At 33.8% G+C, this 18,625-nt stretch overlaps 4 protein-coding genes across 5 annotated transcripts; 1 reads left to right on the top strand and 3 right to left on the bottom strand.

Moving 5' to 3' along the window:
• Positions 1-262: 262 nt before the first annotated feature.
• Positions 263-1,526, bottom strand: LOC110229913 (serine/threonine-protein kinase WNK2-like). Its single transcript, XM_021031073.1, has 2 exons — positions 717-1,526; positions 263-650 (listed from the first exon to the last, which is right to left on the bottom strand). The coding sequence occupies exons 1-2, from the start codon at positions 754-756 to the stop codon at positions 382-384; spliced, it is 309 nt and encodes a 102-aa protein (XP_020886732.1). The 5' UTR covers positions 757-1,526; the 3' UTR covers positions 263-381.
• A 2,680-nt stretch (positions 1,527-4,206) lies between these two features.
• Positions 4,207-5,516, top strand: LOC9319431 (putative F-box protein At3g22421). Its single transcript, XM_002885456.2, has one exon. The coding sequence runs from the start codon at positions 4,229-4,231 to the stop codon at positions 5,462-5,464; it is 1,236 nt and encodes a 411-aa protein (XP_002885502.1). The 5' UTR covers positions 4,207-4,228; the 3' UTR covers positions 5,465-5,516.
• On the bottom strand, positions 5,512-8,222 carry LOC9319430 (serine/threonine-protein kinase WNK2). 2 transcript variants are annotated; one of them, XM_021031035.1, is made up of 7 exons: positions 7,882-8,212; positions 7,758-7,795; positions 7,386-7,613; positions 7,057-7,277; positions 6,814-6,971; positions 6,359-6,731; positions 5,512-6,277 (listed from the first exon to the last, which is right to left on the bottom strand). In XM_021031035.1, exons 1-7 carry the CDS (start codon positions 8,161-8,163, stop codon positions 5,664-5,666), a joined length of 1,914 nt encoding a protein of 637 aa, XP_020886694.1. In that variant the 5' UTR covers positions 8,164-8,212; the 3' UTR covers positions 5,512-5,663. The 2 variants fall into 2 exon arrangements, with proteins under 2 accessions (XP_020886694.1, XP_002883363.2); XM_002883317.2 differs by having other exon boundaries at positions 5,564-6,731; positions 7,882-8,222.
• Positions 8,223-12,952: 4,730 nt separating this feature from the next.
• LOC9321568 lies at positions 12,953-13,887 on the bottom strand. Its single transcript, XM_002883316.2, has 2 exons — positions 13,550-13,887; positions 12,953-13,305 (listed from the first exon to the last, which is right to left on the bottom strand). The coding sequence occupies exon 2, from the start codon at positions 13,282-13,284 to the stop codon at positions 13,051-13,053; it is 234 nt and encodes a 77-aa protein (XP_002883362.2). The 5' UTR covers positions 13,285-13,305; positions 13,550-13,887; the 3' UTR covers positions 12,953-13,050.
• Between the last annotated feature and the right edge of the window lie 4,738 nt (positions 13,888-18,625).

The raw sequence follows: 18,625 nt of genomic DNA, 5'->3' as shown, positions 1-18,625 counted from the left end.
TCATCACACTCACGTAATAAAGAAAGAGCAAAACCATAAGAACACACATTCAAAACATAATGATATATAGTACTGCATTATTAGATAATTCCATCACTTTCAAGCCTATAAGACAAATACCAAGGTAGTGAAACTTTCAATATAACCAAAACAGTGTTTCATAGGACACTTAACAGCCAAAAATAAGCTAACCGTCAAAGGCTTTTGACAAATGAGCTGATGTCTATTGCATTCACCTAAAAACACAAGCCACAATACCAATAGCATACTCAAACTGACTTGACCTAGGGACTTCAAGCACCAAATCACACCACTCAACCTTCTCTAAAATCTTTTCGCTTTTACGGTTGCGCCTTTCAAGCACAATCACCGCACACCATATTATCTTCCTATATACAATAGAAGGCACAATCTCGTCCCACAAAACCGCCATCTTTCCACCATAATCTGCCAATTTAACAGGAGTATGATGATCAAACTTAGGTCAGTTTTCCAATCAGGGACCAATGCAGCAATCTCTGCATCGATCATCTCTGCGATTTTCGCAACATCTTGATTCGTTATGTCGAGCTCTGATACCATCTCAGCCGCTACACTCCATGCAGTATCAATAGTTGTCTCAAATGGGAAGTAAATGTTCCTTATCCGTCCTGCATTACATAAAAGTTTGTTAAGACCAATGATCTTAAAACTATCGAAAAAGATTGAAACTTTACCTTCAGCATCAGAGATTCTAAGCCTCAAGAAGAGGATCATCAATCAAAGGTTGTCTAAGGAACACACCAGTTTCATCATAACCATTGTAGTAATCAATAGGTCTCATATCAAATCCATCCACTTTATCTTCTTGTAGAAAAGGGTCTTGTAAAAGCTCCAACGCCGTTAGGCTACACGTCACAGTTGCTAAACACAAATAACACTTGCAGAATCTGATTAAACACCAATTAGAGTAAAAATAAAATACAAAAAAAAAACTAATTACTAGCCACCGAAACTAGAAACATACCTTTAGAATAAAAAAAAAAAAATGATTCACTTAAGCAGTCTTCGTAAAAAAAATTATCATTTGTTTATGCATAGGAATAAGGTATCGTAGAGTTATAATTACATCTCAAAAAAAAAAAAAAAAAACGAAGAAGAAGATATCAGATTTTAAGGGTTCAAAATTTTTTGAAGTGTATTACCAAAATGTTTCCTTGTTTTGAAGGGATTCATTATCTTAAATGGCCCAATGAAAAAAGCCCACAACAAATAAAGACAAAAAAATAAGCAGACAAAATAAACAGTAATGGGCCGTATGAGGCCCAATTAATTAGCACAAACGAAAAGAGAGGCGGCAAATTTCGAAATTTGAAAATTTTCGTACAGATCGAAAAGACGAGTGCACATGTGTGAGAAATTTAAAATTTAAATTTCAGTAATAAGATAAATATTTGCTTCTTAAGAACAATCGCAAAAAAAAAAAGCTCTCTCTATCTAAAAGAAACAAACAACTCTCTCTCTCGAGTTCTCACCGGACGTTGTAACTTGAAAATGGCAGCGGTGGATGTGGCGGCGGGTGCGGCGGCGGGTATACAATCTCCAAAATTAAATCACCGGAAATCAAGGTATAAACCAATAAATTCTAAGCAATTTCGACATTAAATGATCCAGATACTAATTAGATGTGAGAAAATTAACAGAAGTTCAAGATGTCCTGATGAGGTCGGTGGAGGATTGGCTTACAGCTGAAGACTGGCAGGTTATGTTCGTGAATTGGGATATCTTCTTACCAATCAACCAGGCACTTATTCCAATGTAAACAGCGGGATTGTTCAAGGCTGACTCGACACACAATTGGGACCGCAACGTCTAGCGTATTAGGTGATACAATACATTCTTTTTACAATAAATTGGTCATGTAATAGACAAAACAAGCAATTCAATTCAAAAAAGTATGTTAAAGAAGAGAAAAAAGTCAAACATAATCGACAAAAATATACCATAGTGTTGTACAAAAAAAGTACATGATTAATTAGTCTTTTAAGGTTTAGAAGGTAGTTCTGGATGATAACTACTACTTGAAGACTTGATCCAAGTATTTATAAAGTTGTATAAACTATTTTATAAGGTTTTACAAGGTATTTGTAAGATTTACAAGGTACTTATAAGGTATTTATAAAGTATTTATAAGATTTTACACATATATAAAGATAGTTTGTGTATGCTTTTAATAAGATATTACACGTATTTGGGTAAATCAAGGTTTTTAGTGGCATTTTTTGATAAGGCTTTAGATAAATGGGCATTCTTGAAAAGTAGTACTGGAAAAATGGGCATTTTTGAAATTCTTCTTATTTTTAATAGTTCATAAATTAAATATAGAAGAATAACTCAATTTTCTTAACCAATATATTATTTTTATTAATATTAAATTTAGATAATTTTAGTAGTTATTTATTAATATAAGAGTTAAATAGACCATTAGATAATTTTATCTATTTTATTTTGATATTCTTTTAGTTATTCTATTAATATCCTATACTATTATTTGGAGAGTACAATTTATAATTACCCTTTAATAACCATCCTCTGTGTAAGTTATTACATTATAATGTCATTAGAGATAAAAATTTAAAGAGTAAATTAATTCAGCTCATTAAGGATAAACAAGTCAAATACTAATTTATGCAATTTAATTAATTTAATTATTAAAAACGAAAATATATTATTAACTTTAAAAAAATGACCAATCAAAATGAACATAAAAGATTTGATATTTAACTAGTCACCAAACGACTTTCATCTTCAGATTATCTCCCATTAATTGAACAAATAAAGAAAAAGATTGGATCTCGGTCTTCGTGGTTTCTTTCTTATGCTGGGAGATTAAACTTAATCAGTTCGGTTCTTTGGAGTATATGTAATTTTTGGATGGGAGCCTTTCGTCTTCCTCGCAAATGCATACGAGATATTGATAAATTGTGTTCTGCGTTCCTATGGTCCGGAGGCGAGCTGAAAACAACCAAAGCAAAGATAGCGTGGGAAGAAGTTTGTAAACCGAAGCAAGAGGGAGGTCTCGGTTTACGTTCTCTTAAAGAAGCCAATGATGTTTGCTGTTTGAAACTGATATGGCGCATTGTTTCTCATGGCGACTCACTGTGGGTTAAATGGGTCTACAAGTTCTTGCTTAAGCAAGTGTCTTTTTGGGCAGTTAAGGAAACGACATGTCTTGGGTCGTGGATGTGGAAAAAAATGCTTAAGTGCAGAGACACAGCGAAGCTTCTTTGTAAGGTTGAAATAAAAAATGGGACTCGGGCCTTTTTCTGGTATGATGATTGGTGTGATATGGGCTGTCTTGCAGACATTGCAGGTGATCGGGGTGTCATAGATATGGGGATCAGTAAGAATGCCACAGTTTCGGAAGCCTGGACAAATCGTAGAAGAAGAAGACATCGTGTGGAGCCATTAAACCAGATCGAAGAGATGCTGGCCCTGAAATGGAGCACCCGAAATCAAGAAACAGATCGTGTTCTCTGGAAAGGTAAAAACAATGTGTTTCAGCTAATTTTCTCTACCAAAGATACATGGAATCACACTCACACAACTTCAAACAAGGTTGCTTGGTATATGGGGGTTTGGTTTGCACAAGCTACTCCAAAACATAGTTTTTGTATGTGGCTAGCAGTCCAAAACAGGCTCTCCACGGGCGATAGGATGCTTCAATGGAACAGGGGAGTGGATGCAACTTGTCTCCTCTGTAATAATGCGCAGGAAAGTCGAGACCACATCTTCTTTGCCTGCGACTACACCACTGAAATCTGGGGTAATTTGGCAAAAAACATTTATAAGCAGAGCTACTCCACGGACTGGCACACAATCATTAATAGTGTATCTATAAACTGACGGAATCGTACAAGTTGGTTCCTCGCGCGATCCGTATTTCAAGCTTCAGTCTACACCATTTGGAAAGAGCGCAATGGGCGCAAACGTGGCACAACACCGAACCCTGCAATCCGGCTAATCAAGTGGATTGACATTCACATCCGTAATCAACTATCGGCAATCAAACTGAGTGGAGATCGAAGGTATGACAAGGGACTCCAAGACTGGTTTGAATCAAGAGGATCAAACTAAGAAGATTTTTGAAAACCTTTTTTTCAGATTTTCTTTTTAGCATAAGTTGCACAAGTTGTACAAACGCTATTTTTCTTTTGAATCTAATTTAACATTACATTCAAAAAAAAAAATGACGATGACGGCGATAATCTCCCATCTTCCAATGGAGTTGTTAGATGAGATAATCTCTAAACTTTCATCATCATCTACGAGAGCAGTGAGATTAACTTGCAAAAATTGGGACTCTTTATTCAAAAATCGAGGCCTTATGAAAGAAGAAGCAGCAGCAAAGGAAGGAGAGTCTCGGATGATCGTGTTGATGGATAACAATCTGTGTTCAGTGAGCATCTTCTTCAATGGAATTGACATTGATCCATCTGCAGAGCAAAAAGGTAAACTTACTTGCCTATACGATGATTCAGAACAAGTCAAGATATCTCAAGTCTTTCACTGCGAGGGTTTGTTACTATGCGTCATCAAAGACGATAAGGGTAGTCTTGTTGTTTGGAATCCGTATTTGGGACAAACAAGGTGGATCGAACCCAGATATTTTTTCCGAATACCCGATAGATATGACAGGTACATGTACGCTCTTGGATACAATAATAAGAGTCGCAGCCACAAAATCTTGAGGTTTATAGATGGTCGTCAATTCGATTGCCGGTATGAAATCTACGATTTTGACTTTAATTTATGGACGACTCTTGACGTTACTCCACACTGGTGTTTAAATTATTGCCGTGGTTTTCGTAACTATGGTGTTACTCTCAAGGGTAACACTTACTGGTGTGCTATAAGAAGGAACTCAAACGCTTTGCGTGTTGATCACATAATCTGTTTTGATTTTACAAGTGAGAGATTCGGTCCGCTTATGTATTTGCCGTTTATTAGAGATAGGTGTGCAAGCCTTGTGACTCTATCTTGTGTTAGAGAAGAGAAGCTTGCGGTTTTATTTTGTTACTATGATACTGTTGAGGTATGGATTACGACTAAGATTGAGGCCGAAAAGATGTCGTGGAGCAAGTTCTTGACAGTGAAAATGTATGTTGACCTTCTGGATTCACATGCAGCAGGGAGTTTTTTCATTGACGAGCTGAAGAAAGTTGCTATGATTTTTGATAGACCGATGCATCATCGCGACACAGTTCACATCGTGGGAGAGGCTGGATACGTTAAAGAAGTGGATCTAGGAGAACCTGATGACAAATACTTTTTCCCACTTGTGTGCTCTTATGTTCCAAGTTTAGTACAAATCAAGAAACCTGCAGGAGGCCAAAGGAAACAACAAAGCAGTTTAGAAAAACGTCGATGTGATCAAAACATATCGAGACTTATCGCACATGAAGAGTTAGTCAAGGAGAGATAGATATATATATATGACTTATGAGCCATCAAAAGGAAAAACCTAGATGATTAGTCTCACAATTTACAATGCCTAATTTATGTCTTTCATTTAGTCTTCTTCTCTTTGAATAAGTACTATGTCATTAACTTTTAACTTAGCAAAAGTTAAAAATGTCGAAACATACAAATATATGTGATAACTATAATCAGACTTTACAATGTCACATATCCACAGCATCCACAGGAAGCGATATCGCCCTGTAAAGAAGAGGCGGCGAAGCTGAATTTCCCGGCGTGACAGAGATCTCCATCGGTGTATCGCATATCGTTTGACCTCTTACTTTCATAAGCTGAATCCTATGCCTTGCCTTAAGCCATCTCAGTTCTCGTCTCATCTCATTCTTCGACCACCGCCCACTTCTGACTTTCCTTGAGCTCTGTTTTCCTCCATCATCAGAATATGATTCTCTCAAACCCCAAATATCTGCAAACCTACCGTGAACCGAAGAACAGCTCTTGTCGTCAGAACTATCGAACTCATGATGATGATGATGAGATTTTTCTCCTGATGATACAGTCTCTTGTATATACCCGTTTGAAGCACAATCTCCACAGAATCCTGCAGTGTTGTTGTTGTTGTTGTTGTTCACATTTGATGAACTTTCTGCATCAGTTTTCCAATCAGGGACCAATGCAGCAATCTCTGCATCGATCATCTCTGCGATTTTCGCAACATCTTGATTCGTTATGTGGAGCTCAGATACCATCTCAGCCGCTACACTCCATGCAGTATCAATAGCTGTCTCAAACGGGAAGTAAATGTTCCTTATCCGTCCTGCATTACATAAAAGTCGAAAGCATTTTACGGTTTTAAGACCAATGATCTTAAGCCTACCGAAAATGATTGAAACTTTACCTTCAGCATCAGAGATTCTAAGCCTCAAGAATATCCCATCATTGCCGTTTCTCTTCCCTTTAATCGAAATGTCGACATGGTCTTCATCATCGTTAGCGAAAAGATCGATCTCACATATCTGTGACGACTCAAACTGATCATGGTAAAGAGGATCATCAATCAAAGGTTGTCTAAGGAACACACCAGTTTCATCATAACCATTGTAGTAATCAATAGGTCTCATATCAAATCCATCCACATTATCTTCTTGTAGAAAATGGTCTTCTAAAAGCTCCAATGCCGTTAGCCTACAGGTCACAGTAGCTAAACACTTCTCAACAAACTCACGAACCTCAGGGTCCTTCACTAAGTAAAAAGCTTCAGGCTTTTTCCCCTGAAATAAAAGATTGTAAGAAAAACAAGACTTCAAGAACAAGAAAATCTTGATTAAAATGTCGATATCCGCGATCATTTACCGAGGTAACTTTCTTGTAGATTTGTGCCGGGTGAGTACATTCGCTATAAGGATAATCGAAAGTAACCATCTCCAACACACACATTCCAAAAGCATATACATCAACCAACTCATTATATTCCTCATCATACACTTCTGGAGCCATAAACTCAGGGGTTCCTTTAACAACACACAACATAGTAAAGGTAGGTCCAAAGTGGTTCAAGACATTATTAAAGCCAATAATGTGAAAGTTTTGAAGTACCAACGCAACGAACAGCATGTGATTTACGAAGAATCGCAGCGAGTCCAAGGTCGCCGATCTTGACTTCACCTTGGTTTCCATTGATAAAAATGTTATCACATTTAAGATCTCTATGAATAATTGGTGGAGAACGACTATGTAGATAAAGAAGCCCTTTTAAAATCTGCTTGCACCATTGCTTCACTGCTCTAATATTCACTCTTCTATGTCTCAACCTATACCTACACAAAAAAAAAAACAGAGCAAAACTAAAAATCTAAAAGATTTGAACTTTCAAGTACCCATGAGTCATAAAGAAATAACAAAGACATAAGATTGAATTTGCTTACTGTCTAAGAGTACCAGAGGTGAAGAGTTCAGTGACAAAATTGATTGATAAATTGTTAGTATCAACCCAAGAAGTGTAGAATTTCATAATGTTTTGATGATTCAAAGTCTTGAGAAGATGAATCTCTCTGAAAAACTTCTCTAATTCCTCAGGATTCCTTGTGAAATTTCGAAGCTTTACTTGGTTCCAAGCTACTTCAATCCCTTCATACTCATCAAACGCTCTGTATCTGAAATTTTATAAACCAAAGAACAGTGTTTGGATTTACGTAACCAATTCCAAACTAATTAAACAATAAAAAAAATGATTGATTTTTTATTAAAAAGTGTAAATTTTTTAAAGAAAGACAAAGATAGAAGATGAATGCGATTACACTGTCTTTGAAGCTCCTTTGCCAAGTACTTCATCGTACTACACAAACAACAAGAAACCAAAATCAAAAATCCTCTTTTGGGTATACGAAAAGTCAAAATCTTTGATTGTAGAAGAAACATTACTCTTCCATATCTTCCAGAAGGATCAATCTCAACAAAAACAGAGCAATCTTCTACAAAGCTTTCTTCACCATTCATGACTCTTCTTCTTCTTCTGCAATTTCGTGAGAGAGAGAGATGTTTGGAGTTTGTGGAGATGGTAGAAGAGGAAAAGATTAAATGTTCAAAGGAAGGAGAATATATAAGGAAACAAGTGTTTTTTTCTTTAAGTGCCCACCTAGTGACGACAATTATCATCAGACAACTAGTTAGGCTTCTTACCCAATCACACTTTACCAACACCATGCGTCGGTTTACAAATACCGGTTTTGTTCCGGTTTATCTAATCAATTCGTACGTAAGGAAAACGGCATTCAACGAATTTCAACTTCCATCTGTACGAACTATACAAAAATTCGTCATTTGGAGAAATTTTTTGAATTTTCTGGTCAACTAATATTTGTGGAATTTTAAAGAAAAAAATGTTTGAAAATTTTGGGCATATTATGCAACTTGAGAGGTGTGAACAAAGAATATGTGGATTTAAGACCACATAAATAAGCTATGCGTTGTTATGAAGCTGTGATTGGTTTTGGATAAGCTAAATTCCAAGAACCGGGTTGTTCCAAACCGGTACGGTGATAACCGAGGGAAATGCAAAATTAAAAGAACAAAAAAAAAAGTCGTAGGATTATCGAACACTTGTGGTATTGGTTTTTGTCGTGTAGTGTAGTAGTTAAGTGTCACGGGTTGTGAGAAAGTGAAAGCGAAGCACATGGAACTGAGTCACGGCAGCAACACAGTCTCTCTTTTTTGGTGATGGTGTTAGAGACACATTTGGACCAACCATAACTCTTTACTTTTTGTTTAATTTTGTAATCTTTCATATTCAAGAAAATGTTGATAAAACTACTAAGTGAAAATTTTGTATTTGGAAAAGCTAAATGTTGCTTTAAAGGCGAAACAACAAAAAAAATCTATCAAGAGTTTGTAAGTTATATACATGACCACCAAATTTTTTTTGAATACTAGCTATTGAAATGTTTATCCAATTAAGCATGAATTTATTAGATAAATGTAAACATTTTTGTAATAAATTGACAAAAGAAATGATTTCTGCGAGTTTAAAATTTAATTTGTTATCATCATAGATTCATAGTTATGGAAACTAGATGGATTATATTGAAAAGAGTGACTACTGACTAGCATGTGAATTATTAATTGTAGCTTGTAGATTGTTTAACTTTTCAAATGTCGTAATCTTCTTCATGTATTATTGATTGTTGAGTTGTTGTTTTTTTTTTTTTTTTTTGTTAATCTCGTGAAGTCAAGATTAGGTACATAGATATGTCTAAAAGAGAAATACATGTATTTTTCTTTTAGTGTGATAAATCAGATTATGATTACTCTACTAGTGTGATAAATCAGATTATGGAAGACGGACGTCTGATAGCACACATTTTAGAGACATGAATATTCGTTTTTCGTCTCGAAAATTCAGTTTCGAAGGTTTTTTTTTTCTATCTTCCGGCTAAGAGAAAGATCCATCTTGGTAGATCTTGTTTCTATCTCTAGTGGCATCAATGTCCTCATCCTTAAGGCTAATAAAAAATAGTGTTTTCTTGTTGTAAATTGTTTGATATGTCCATTCTTGGGAACTCGTCCCTTACGATAAACAGGAAAACCTATTCATGTGGAGAGTTTATGTATTTTAGGAGGCCTCTTTATTCCAACTTCCAAACATGTTTTCAAGACCAAGGATAAATTATTGTTGCTTGTACTTTTAGAAATAATTTATGTTACCAATTAAAATAACATTTGTAAAAAAAGGCTAATGTTTTTTTTTGCTGGCTTGTAGCCTTCCAAGTCTCAGAACCAACTCTACCTCAATCCATTGGTTGAAGTAGTCGGTGGCCACCATCCCATTCCCACCAATACAAATGATTTTTGGTCACATAATATATGGAAATTCCCAACGATGTCTAGTCTTCTTCACTTCATAAAGGCCCCATAACGAGCTGATTTGATTTCATGTATTCTAAAGGCAATGTGGGATGTTAACAAAACATTGGCATTTATGGCACTATTGTGTGATAGTAAGAATCATAAGATGCGTCTGAGCTAAATGAAGGCCATACGTATCATGCTATTAATAACCTTCGTGCTAGGCTTCTTCCTCATGTGGGAGCTCGCTCCCCAATCTCCCTCATGCATTTCTACCAAGATGTGTTGCCCTTCCGGAAAATGTAGACATCTTATGAGAGTGTAGCATCCATAAGAAATTAAGAACGACATGATATGTAATTCTAAATGGTTAAGTATTGGATTTTAAGTTTGGTACAAGTCAATATGCATGAGAAATTTCTGACGTCTTAAAAAGTAACATTCGGATAATTTTATAAATTCCTAAAAACTGTAAGATGACAGTTTAAGCCTTGGCTAGGCTGACTTGGCTGGTTTTAAAATCTCTATACCCTTATTTTGGTCAAGTTTCACAATTTTGCAAGTTAATCGCGTGTGTTCAGCTTTAAATCGAAACATAAATTTTTAAGAAAAGAAGTAAACAGAATTAAAGCCAAGTACACGCATGGGAGTGGATTAGACTTCTAATTGCATGGCTAATTGTCATGCACTTATAACCTAAGTTCAGCCAAAACCACATTTACCACCTTCCACAGCTGCCCCCGGCACCTCTTCTTCTTATTTCATTTCCTCTTCATTTATGTGAGTTTCCTTACGTACAGTTTTAGTTTTTCTTATAACCTCTTAGTTCATATATATGAATTCATGACTCTCTGATCATATATGTGGAAGCAGATGAAGCCTTGAAAATTCGCCAGAGAAGACCATTTTTGATTTTCTTCCCGGTAATACTTGTTGATCAAGTCACATTCTTAGGTTCCTATACCCTTCTATATCATGATAATAAAGTTGTTAACATGTCTTGAAGTCAGGGACACACCAAAAGGGGTATTTTTAACAATTTCCCAATAAAATAGTGCAAGTGAACTCTAATTATTGGTTTGATTGATTTAACTAGAGAATTTACAAGGAGCTCTCAGATTGCCAAAACTGGACCGGTCAACCTTGTTTACTCCCTTAACCAGTAAGTTAAACTATTTATCTATACTAATTTTAATCCGTGTGCAAGGATATATAAATGAGTGAATTGATTAGTGTTGGTGCAAGAAATTGGCCGCAAATTTTAGTTAGGGACTATCTTTTAGCCACATATATTTTATCAAATAATCTGTGACAAGAAATATTTTAAAAAATTTGTACAAAAAAAAACTTTATTGTGACAAATTAATGAATTATAAAAATATTAATTAAATTTTATTATAACTGCATCATTCAATTTCACTGAAACTGGAGAGTTCATCTATGCACTCATATTAAATCATTTTCTTTTTGAAGATTTAGCAAAAGATCTTGGTCTACATCAAGGAATTAGAAGATCAATTACTAGTTGCATGTTGAATTGACTCGATCGATTTCACTATTTATATATTCTTTTTACGAAAGAGCTTTTTAACTCTCAAGTCTCAAATATTGTACCTTAAATACGATTAAATAAATGTTTAGAGACTATCTTAATTTTCCACTGATCAAACTTCAATGTCTTTAGCGACTATCTTAATTAATGTAACTGTTATACTACCATCTTTGCTGTCGGCAACTCACCTCAAACGTACTGTTATAACTTTGGACCGACCTAGATTTTTTATATTCCATCACAGTTCTTATTTTGACACTGCTGATTACGCTCCTGAAGTATTTGTTTAAGGATTTGCCTGTTTTGTCTCCATATCAATATATCATATGATTGGTACGAGTATGTTCATTTTCAGAGAGCAAACACCTCTTTTACTTGCTGAGGATTTGCTTCCTACTTCACATTTTCGATAACATGTTTGGTATTTCTTTGTTCAATGTTAGTATCTTAGCGTAGAGCCGTAGACTAGTCGTCGTTATATATTCTTTATCATTATTGCTCTAAAAAACATGGAAACATGAAGGTTTAGTTAACTTTACCCATCCTGCCAAAGCATTCTCGTTTTTAGTGCAATTCATCAAGAAAACTTGTCCTAGGAGATACTTTTTGGATACCAATTTGCCAAAAACATGTCCCTAACCATAAAGCAAGTCTCGCTTGAATCTAACTATTATCACATATATAATTACATATATTCATTTTTTTTGTCGCAGAAAACGACTCTCTTCTACTTAATTTTATCTAACATTTGCTTGTTTTTTCGCCAAAACAATAAAAATGCTTATAGCTACTACGGTCTTTAAAAAAAAAAACACTTCCGAAACTGGAACGAATGTTTGGTGTAATCCCCACTTTCAACATTTAATGTGGCAGCATTATGCTAGAACAGGTTTCAATTTGGCTCTCTAATGTCTAAATCATAACATTCTTCTTAGTTTGTCCGTTTTAATTTATATAAAGAAAAATGCTAGTTTAACATTCAGTTTAAACGACTACGAAACGCAAAACGAAAAACAAACGCAACTTTCCAACTAACGTCAACCCAACCGACACAAGCCAACAGTGTCCACGACAATCCAACTTCTATTCACTAGCTCTCCTTTTCCCATCAAACTTTATCTTTTTATGTCTACCAATTAGAAAAAACTTATGGTACATATGTTTACTTGCTTTTTTGTTACGCAGACATATCATAGATATATATAGCACATTTTCATATAGACAATCATGCTCATATCTAATTATTTTCCCGAATAATGCAATCTATCTATGTATACCGACAGAACCATGACAACTTAACCCTTGTACAAATAAGGCAAATGTCTTAAGCCCCACTCATTATGCATAAAATTAGAACCCGGTTTTTTATTTTAGTTAGTGACATGAGTAAAGGTTTGAACATTGAATAAAATTAATGAGCATTAAAAAAAGTTTTTAAGATTTTTCATCATTATTAGTTTCATCTTTTTCATTCTATTATTGTATAATCAGATTTTTTATGTATAATTGGGTAAATTTAAAATCATCTATGACCCCCTCAAAAGTCTAATTAACCACGGCTCTATGTATACATACGAAGTATATGACCTCAAGAGAGAATAGTATATACGCTATACATCTAAATATATGTATATAGTTGCAAATCGCGAGAGAGAGAGAACAAGAACAATATGGGAAAGAGAGTCTCTGTGTTTATATTATATGTACATTAAGTGAGGAGAGAAAACAGATATATGAATCATGCCATTAAGAAATTTCTTCTTCGTTTCGACCTCGAGCATGATCATTCGAAGTATGAACTCTCTGAACCAAAAAGAGAGTAATGAAATGGATTTATCATTGTTTGAGTTGCAAAGTATGTGGGTGAGACTCCACGAGTATAGACCATAAAACTTGCACATCTTCGTATGGACATGACTTGACGTCCTCATATAATATGTATATCCCTCTTCCTGCAAATTTTCCATCTATCAACATTAACACAAAGAAATGCATATGTATGTATAACCAAAAAATGCATATTTTCTAAAAAATGCATATTTTATATATAGATATATGTTCATATATAGCAAAAAAAAACTCATTTTCATAGTTTTCCATCAAAAAGAGTATATGATCCATAGAACCAAAAACAAAAGAGTATATGATCCACACACACACACACATACATAATAGAGAAAGAAAGAGAGATCGTACTCTTCTTTTGAGCAGAATTGACGCTAAACCATAGTTTCTTCAAAGGAGAGAAGAAGGAATGGAGCCATCCCATTTCTTATACAATGCCTTAGCTCTTGCAAATATGAAATATTAATTACACTATCTTTATATATATAGTAGATATAGAAGTATGTATATAAATAACATATAAGGACCCAACTCAAGAAGCCAGCCAATGACGATGCTCCACCTTGGATAATAAGGAATGCAGGCAGCCACATCAACGTGTTTTAGATGTTCCTTTTATTAAGTATGGCCCAAGCCACCATCTCCATCTTTCTTTTTTTCTTTTTTCTTTTCTTTTTTTTGGTTCACTCTACAAATTTATTATTAAATAAGTTCACAAATACTTTTAACCGTGACGCATGGATCCCATCTAGATTAAATGTAGTAGTTTATGAGTTTTGATGAAGTATAACGCAATATCGATGAAGAATGATGAAACTGTAGCTTAATGTTTTATTGTGATGGGGTCTCTTTGGTATTAGGTGTTTGTCAAACATCTCTCTTTTTCTCTCTTTTGAAGCTCACTTGTGCCTCAAGAACAATCCCATTTCACCTATCATGTTTTCTCTTCACACTTCTTCTTTCTATATATATTTTATATGAATGGTTTTGCCACCTTATATAATCTTATTGTTATGCTTCATTGCTTATATATGTCCACACGCAAGTCCAATATAGTGTGATGTGTTAACAAAAGTATAATTTTATCTTCTCTAGAGATTTTTTTTACTTGTTTTTTCTTTGTTTCTATTGGTGAAAATATTCTTATAGGTTTATTGCTTAAGTACAAAATCTTACTCTTGAGAACATGACAGTTGCTAAATCACCAGTGTTTACGATCATATCATTTTAAACAATAAATTTGTTAAATCTAATTTTTTTTCGGTATAAAAAAAGTGAAAACCCATAAATTCCTACCACTGACTTAAAAAAATACTATAATTTTATTGTATTTAGATTTATTTGACTATCTAGTATCTTTATGTCATATAATGATTTTTTTGTTAAGCTCCTTTGGCCGACAAGGATTTAATAACTATATATTGTAGAGTTAATTAGAAAATTAGTTTTATATTAATGATGATGTAAAAACGACCAAAAAAATGATTTAATAATTTCTAAGACTTAAATTCTAAAATAATGGTCAATGAACCAATGAGCATCAAATGGTTTATTTAATTAATATGGCCGTTGGACCCGCAAAAGAAGTGCGTGGGCCAAAATCTCAGTAAATTACAAATTTGACAAATTACACCATTTGGACCAACCTCTCAAGATAGTAGTTTTTCTTGAGAAAATTGAAATAAAAATGAAGAAAGAGTAAATATGGAAGCAAATGACAAATGTGGAGAGACAGCTGTGGTAATGTTAGGGTGCCTTAGAAGTCGTCAATCTCCTTTTTCTTTCCTTGCTTTAAAATCAATCTCACCAATACCACCATTTCTCATTCATACACACACATACATACACAAATGTAATTAGCTCACCATTTTTGTGAAACATTTTTGTAAGAAAAAAACTTCAAGGGTGCATTTTGAGTAGTTAAAAAACAATTAGTTCATATGTATAATCAAGGGAACTTCTTCTTCTTTTGAACTAGTGATTAAAAATTATAAAGAACTTAATTTCTCAAGTTAAAGACTCTACCGAAAAATTACACACTTTTTGCATAATCATTAGTTTCAGTAGTCTTCCTCTTTCTTTGATTTAGGAGAGACTTAATCTTGAATTGATTTGATATGCTTATAAGATTAGTAACGTATCTTGTTGGTTTTAACATTCAGAAATATTTAATATCAAGTAAGACCAAAAATTTTATTTGTTGGCTTGTTTGTATTCTACCTACGACAAAATGTTAATTGAGAATTATTAAAAAAATGTCATGTCTAATATTTTTCTTATTTACAGAATAATTTCATGACATTGTAACTTGCAAGTGTTGGGATTAGATTCTTGTTGCCAGTTATATGGACATCACATTAGATCTTCGAAAAAGTGGACAAATAATCCAACTTTCTGAACGTCCAAGATGTAATATGGATTCCAACGCCATAATCAACATAGTAAAAAAACTCTAGACCAGTATCATCGAATAACGTCAAAAAGCAAGTAACGCATATTTATTCGTGTTTTTTTTTTTTTTTACATCTTTGGATCGACAAGACCCGATCCATAGCCAATCCCTACTACGCGGGGTAACGCGACATAGTGTAGTCGAACTTCGGTGGGGAAGGCGGAGTCAAATGGACTTAACCACTTGACTAAAGGCACGTCCCCATTTATTCGTGTTTTAAAAATCCATGATTTCAATATTTGCGAATAACCTTCCATAAATTGAATATATTTTACCAACTCATAAAATAATTAAATAAGTGAATTAAAATCGATCAATGTTTTTTTTTTTTGGGTTGAAGTCTTAAGTGTAAGCATTGTCGTATGACCAACAAATGAAAAATGAATTGTACGAGCCCGAAAGAAACATGTGTTAGACGATGAGCAAGCCCAATAAAGTCCTAACTAAGTTAAATTGTCCCGTCTGCGAGATGGCATGAGTTAAAAACCCTTTCTGATCATTATTCCATCTCCATTACATAAAAATAAAATTGCTGATAGCTAAATCATTACTGACCTGTCATTTTAAATTGTATATCAAAAGAGTAAAATCTAGCATCTAAAACATTTTCATCGTTTTTAGATATCAAAAAACTAGTTTTCTTTCTCTCTTTTGTTAACTTCTTAAAATGAACCATCTTACCTAAATTCTTCTTAATGATTAAGCATCATAATTACATAATCACTTTGCCTTAACCCCACCACTTCCTACAATGTTATATGGAACAGTGAGGACCATCGATGCAATAAAATTAGATACATATAGATTTCAAAATTTGAATACATATATAATTTCGGAAAGTAGGTCAAATTTGCATCTTCAACATATCTTTTAAATAAAATTTAGTGAATAAATATATCAAAGATAACAAGTCCAAAAATATACTAAGATGTGGATTTATATCTAAAATTTTATAATATCTAACCAATTTTGAAGTTATCAATTTTAAAACATAAGATCAGAATATATAGTTTAATAATTTCTACGAGTATCGTTTTGTCACCACCTAGATTCACCGACAAGAATTTGTCTAGAACATTAGATATAGGAAACTGTAATATTTTGATATGGTTTTTACAAAATACGTCTCAAAGTCTAAGAAGATTTACTTTTCATTTTTCAAAATATCATGATTAATATGATACAGACTATCTAACTCCGTGTGATTTGATTTTGATTTTAAGGGGTTAAATAACACAGAGACTTCTCAAAATTTCGGACACTCAAGTATCAAAGTAAAAGTAAATTGCAATAACAAAAAAATTGAATCTGCTAGATAGTCATACAGTATAGTACAGAGAAGGCTAATATTATTTTCTTATAAGCTAAGACTATCATCAACCTACATAGTCGTATAAGTACGTAATGCAGTAAAAATAAATAAGTTTATGAATATCTCACAAACTAATTATGTAAATGTGGTCTTTTTCTCTGTGAGATCACGAGTGTTTCTGTTCTTTTATTAAACCCCAAAAGTAATTAACTAGTATCTTGCGGAGTTTGGTAAATTGATCTGGTTATTGAAAAGATGTTTTTATTTTTACTGGATGAAATCAGACGTGGGTACAACAGTTTGCAACTGAAACTATACATTGCATCTATGGTCGAAAATGTGAAGTACGAGTAAAAAGAATAGTAAAAATTAGTCACATCAACAATTTCAATCACAAAATGTTGGTTTTTCAAAAATAAAAAAGAGGGGATTCAATTGAAATCTAGTTGACGCCTTCACGTTGTTGGAATGTACATAATTAGTGATTATTCAAATAAGCAAGTGTTTCCAAACACAAAGTTAATGACACGCTTTTAACGTTTGTTTATAAAAAAAAACGTTTGTTTTCTTTTCTCGCTTCAACGAAAAAATATGTGGAATTTGTTATGTCATTCTTACCGAGTTATAGGGAAAATAAAAATTGATCGATCAGAAATTCAGAACTCTTGTTACTGCAAAATGCATTTAATTGGCCAACGTCACTGTCGATCGTTTTGGAAGTACTTGAGCTAGGTAATATAGACGTTGACTATATATGAACTAGGTGTTACTAATAAAAACCTTTTATTCTATTTTTATTACAATCTACAAGTTCCATCCCTAATGATGAATCAAAAAGCAAGAGAACTCAACTCATTAGTACTCTAATCAAGTTTTTATATATAAAAAGAATGATTAAGTAATAAACAAACATTTGACTAATTAATGAAAACAGAAGCTAAAAAAGTTGATTTTTACACAAGGAGAGACACTTAACGGCGTTAGATGGCGTCACTGGCGGCCACAACGGCTTTAGCTTTTTAAACATTTAACGTCCACAAAACGACATAACAGCGTCATCAACAAGCCAATAATTTCTCTCCAACATAAGTTTTTTGCAGAAGCCGTTTTCAGACACAACACACACACACTCTCTGTTTTTCTCTCCATATAGAGAGAGAGAGAGAGATACAAAGTTTTTTTTTTCCTACAAGAAGAAGCTCGCGGCACAAACACACAAATACAATCATTGTCCCAGCTTCTTTCTCTCCCAAAAAATCCAATATTCTTTTCCTTCTTCATCACCATCCTCTGTTTCTTCGTTCTTTTAAAACAAAGCAGAGAGATTTTAGAGATCTTCATCAAGAAAATGATAAAGAAAGACGAGAAAGTCGAAGCTGTTCTTCGTTTGGTCAAGAAACAATCTCCACTCACTTTTAAACAAGTACGTCTAATATTTGCATATGTTTTCATAAACAAAGCTTCGAACTTTTCATGAAAAACAGAACCTTTTTTACAGGAGAAGTTCTGTAACAGAGAGTGTGTTGAGAGATTCTTGAAGGTTAAAGGAGATCATGTGACAAAAGCTGCGAAACAACTCATTTCATGTCTTTCTTGGAGACCAAGCTTCGATATTGGTATATATGTTTCCCATTTTATTGCTCAAAAAATCAAACACTTTTCT

Source organism: Arabidopsis lyrata (genome assembly GCF_000004255.2).
Source record: "Arabidopsis lyrata subsp. lyrata unplaced genomic scaffold ARALYscaffold_3, whole genome shotgun sequence".
Classification (NCBI taxonomy): Eukaryota; Viridiplantae; Streptophyta; class Magnoliopsida; order Brassicales; family Brassicaceae; genus Arabidopsis; species Arabidopsis lyrata.
The sequence above is the reverse complement of the archived record's forward strand: the minus strand, read 5'-3'. Positions and strand labels throughout refer to the sequence as shown.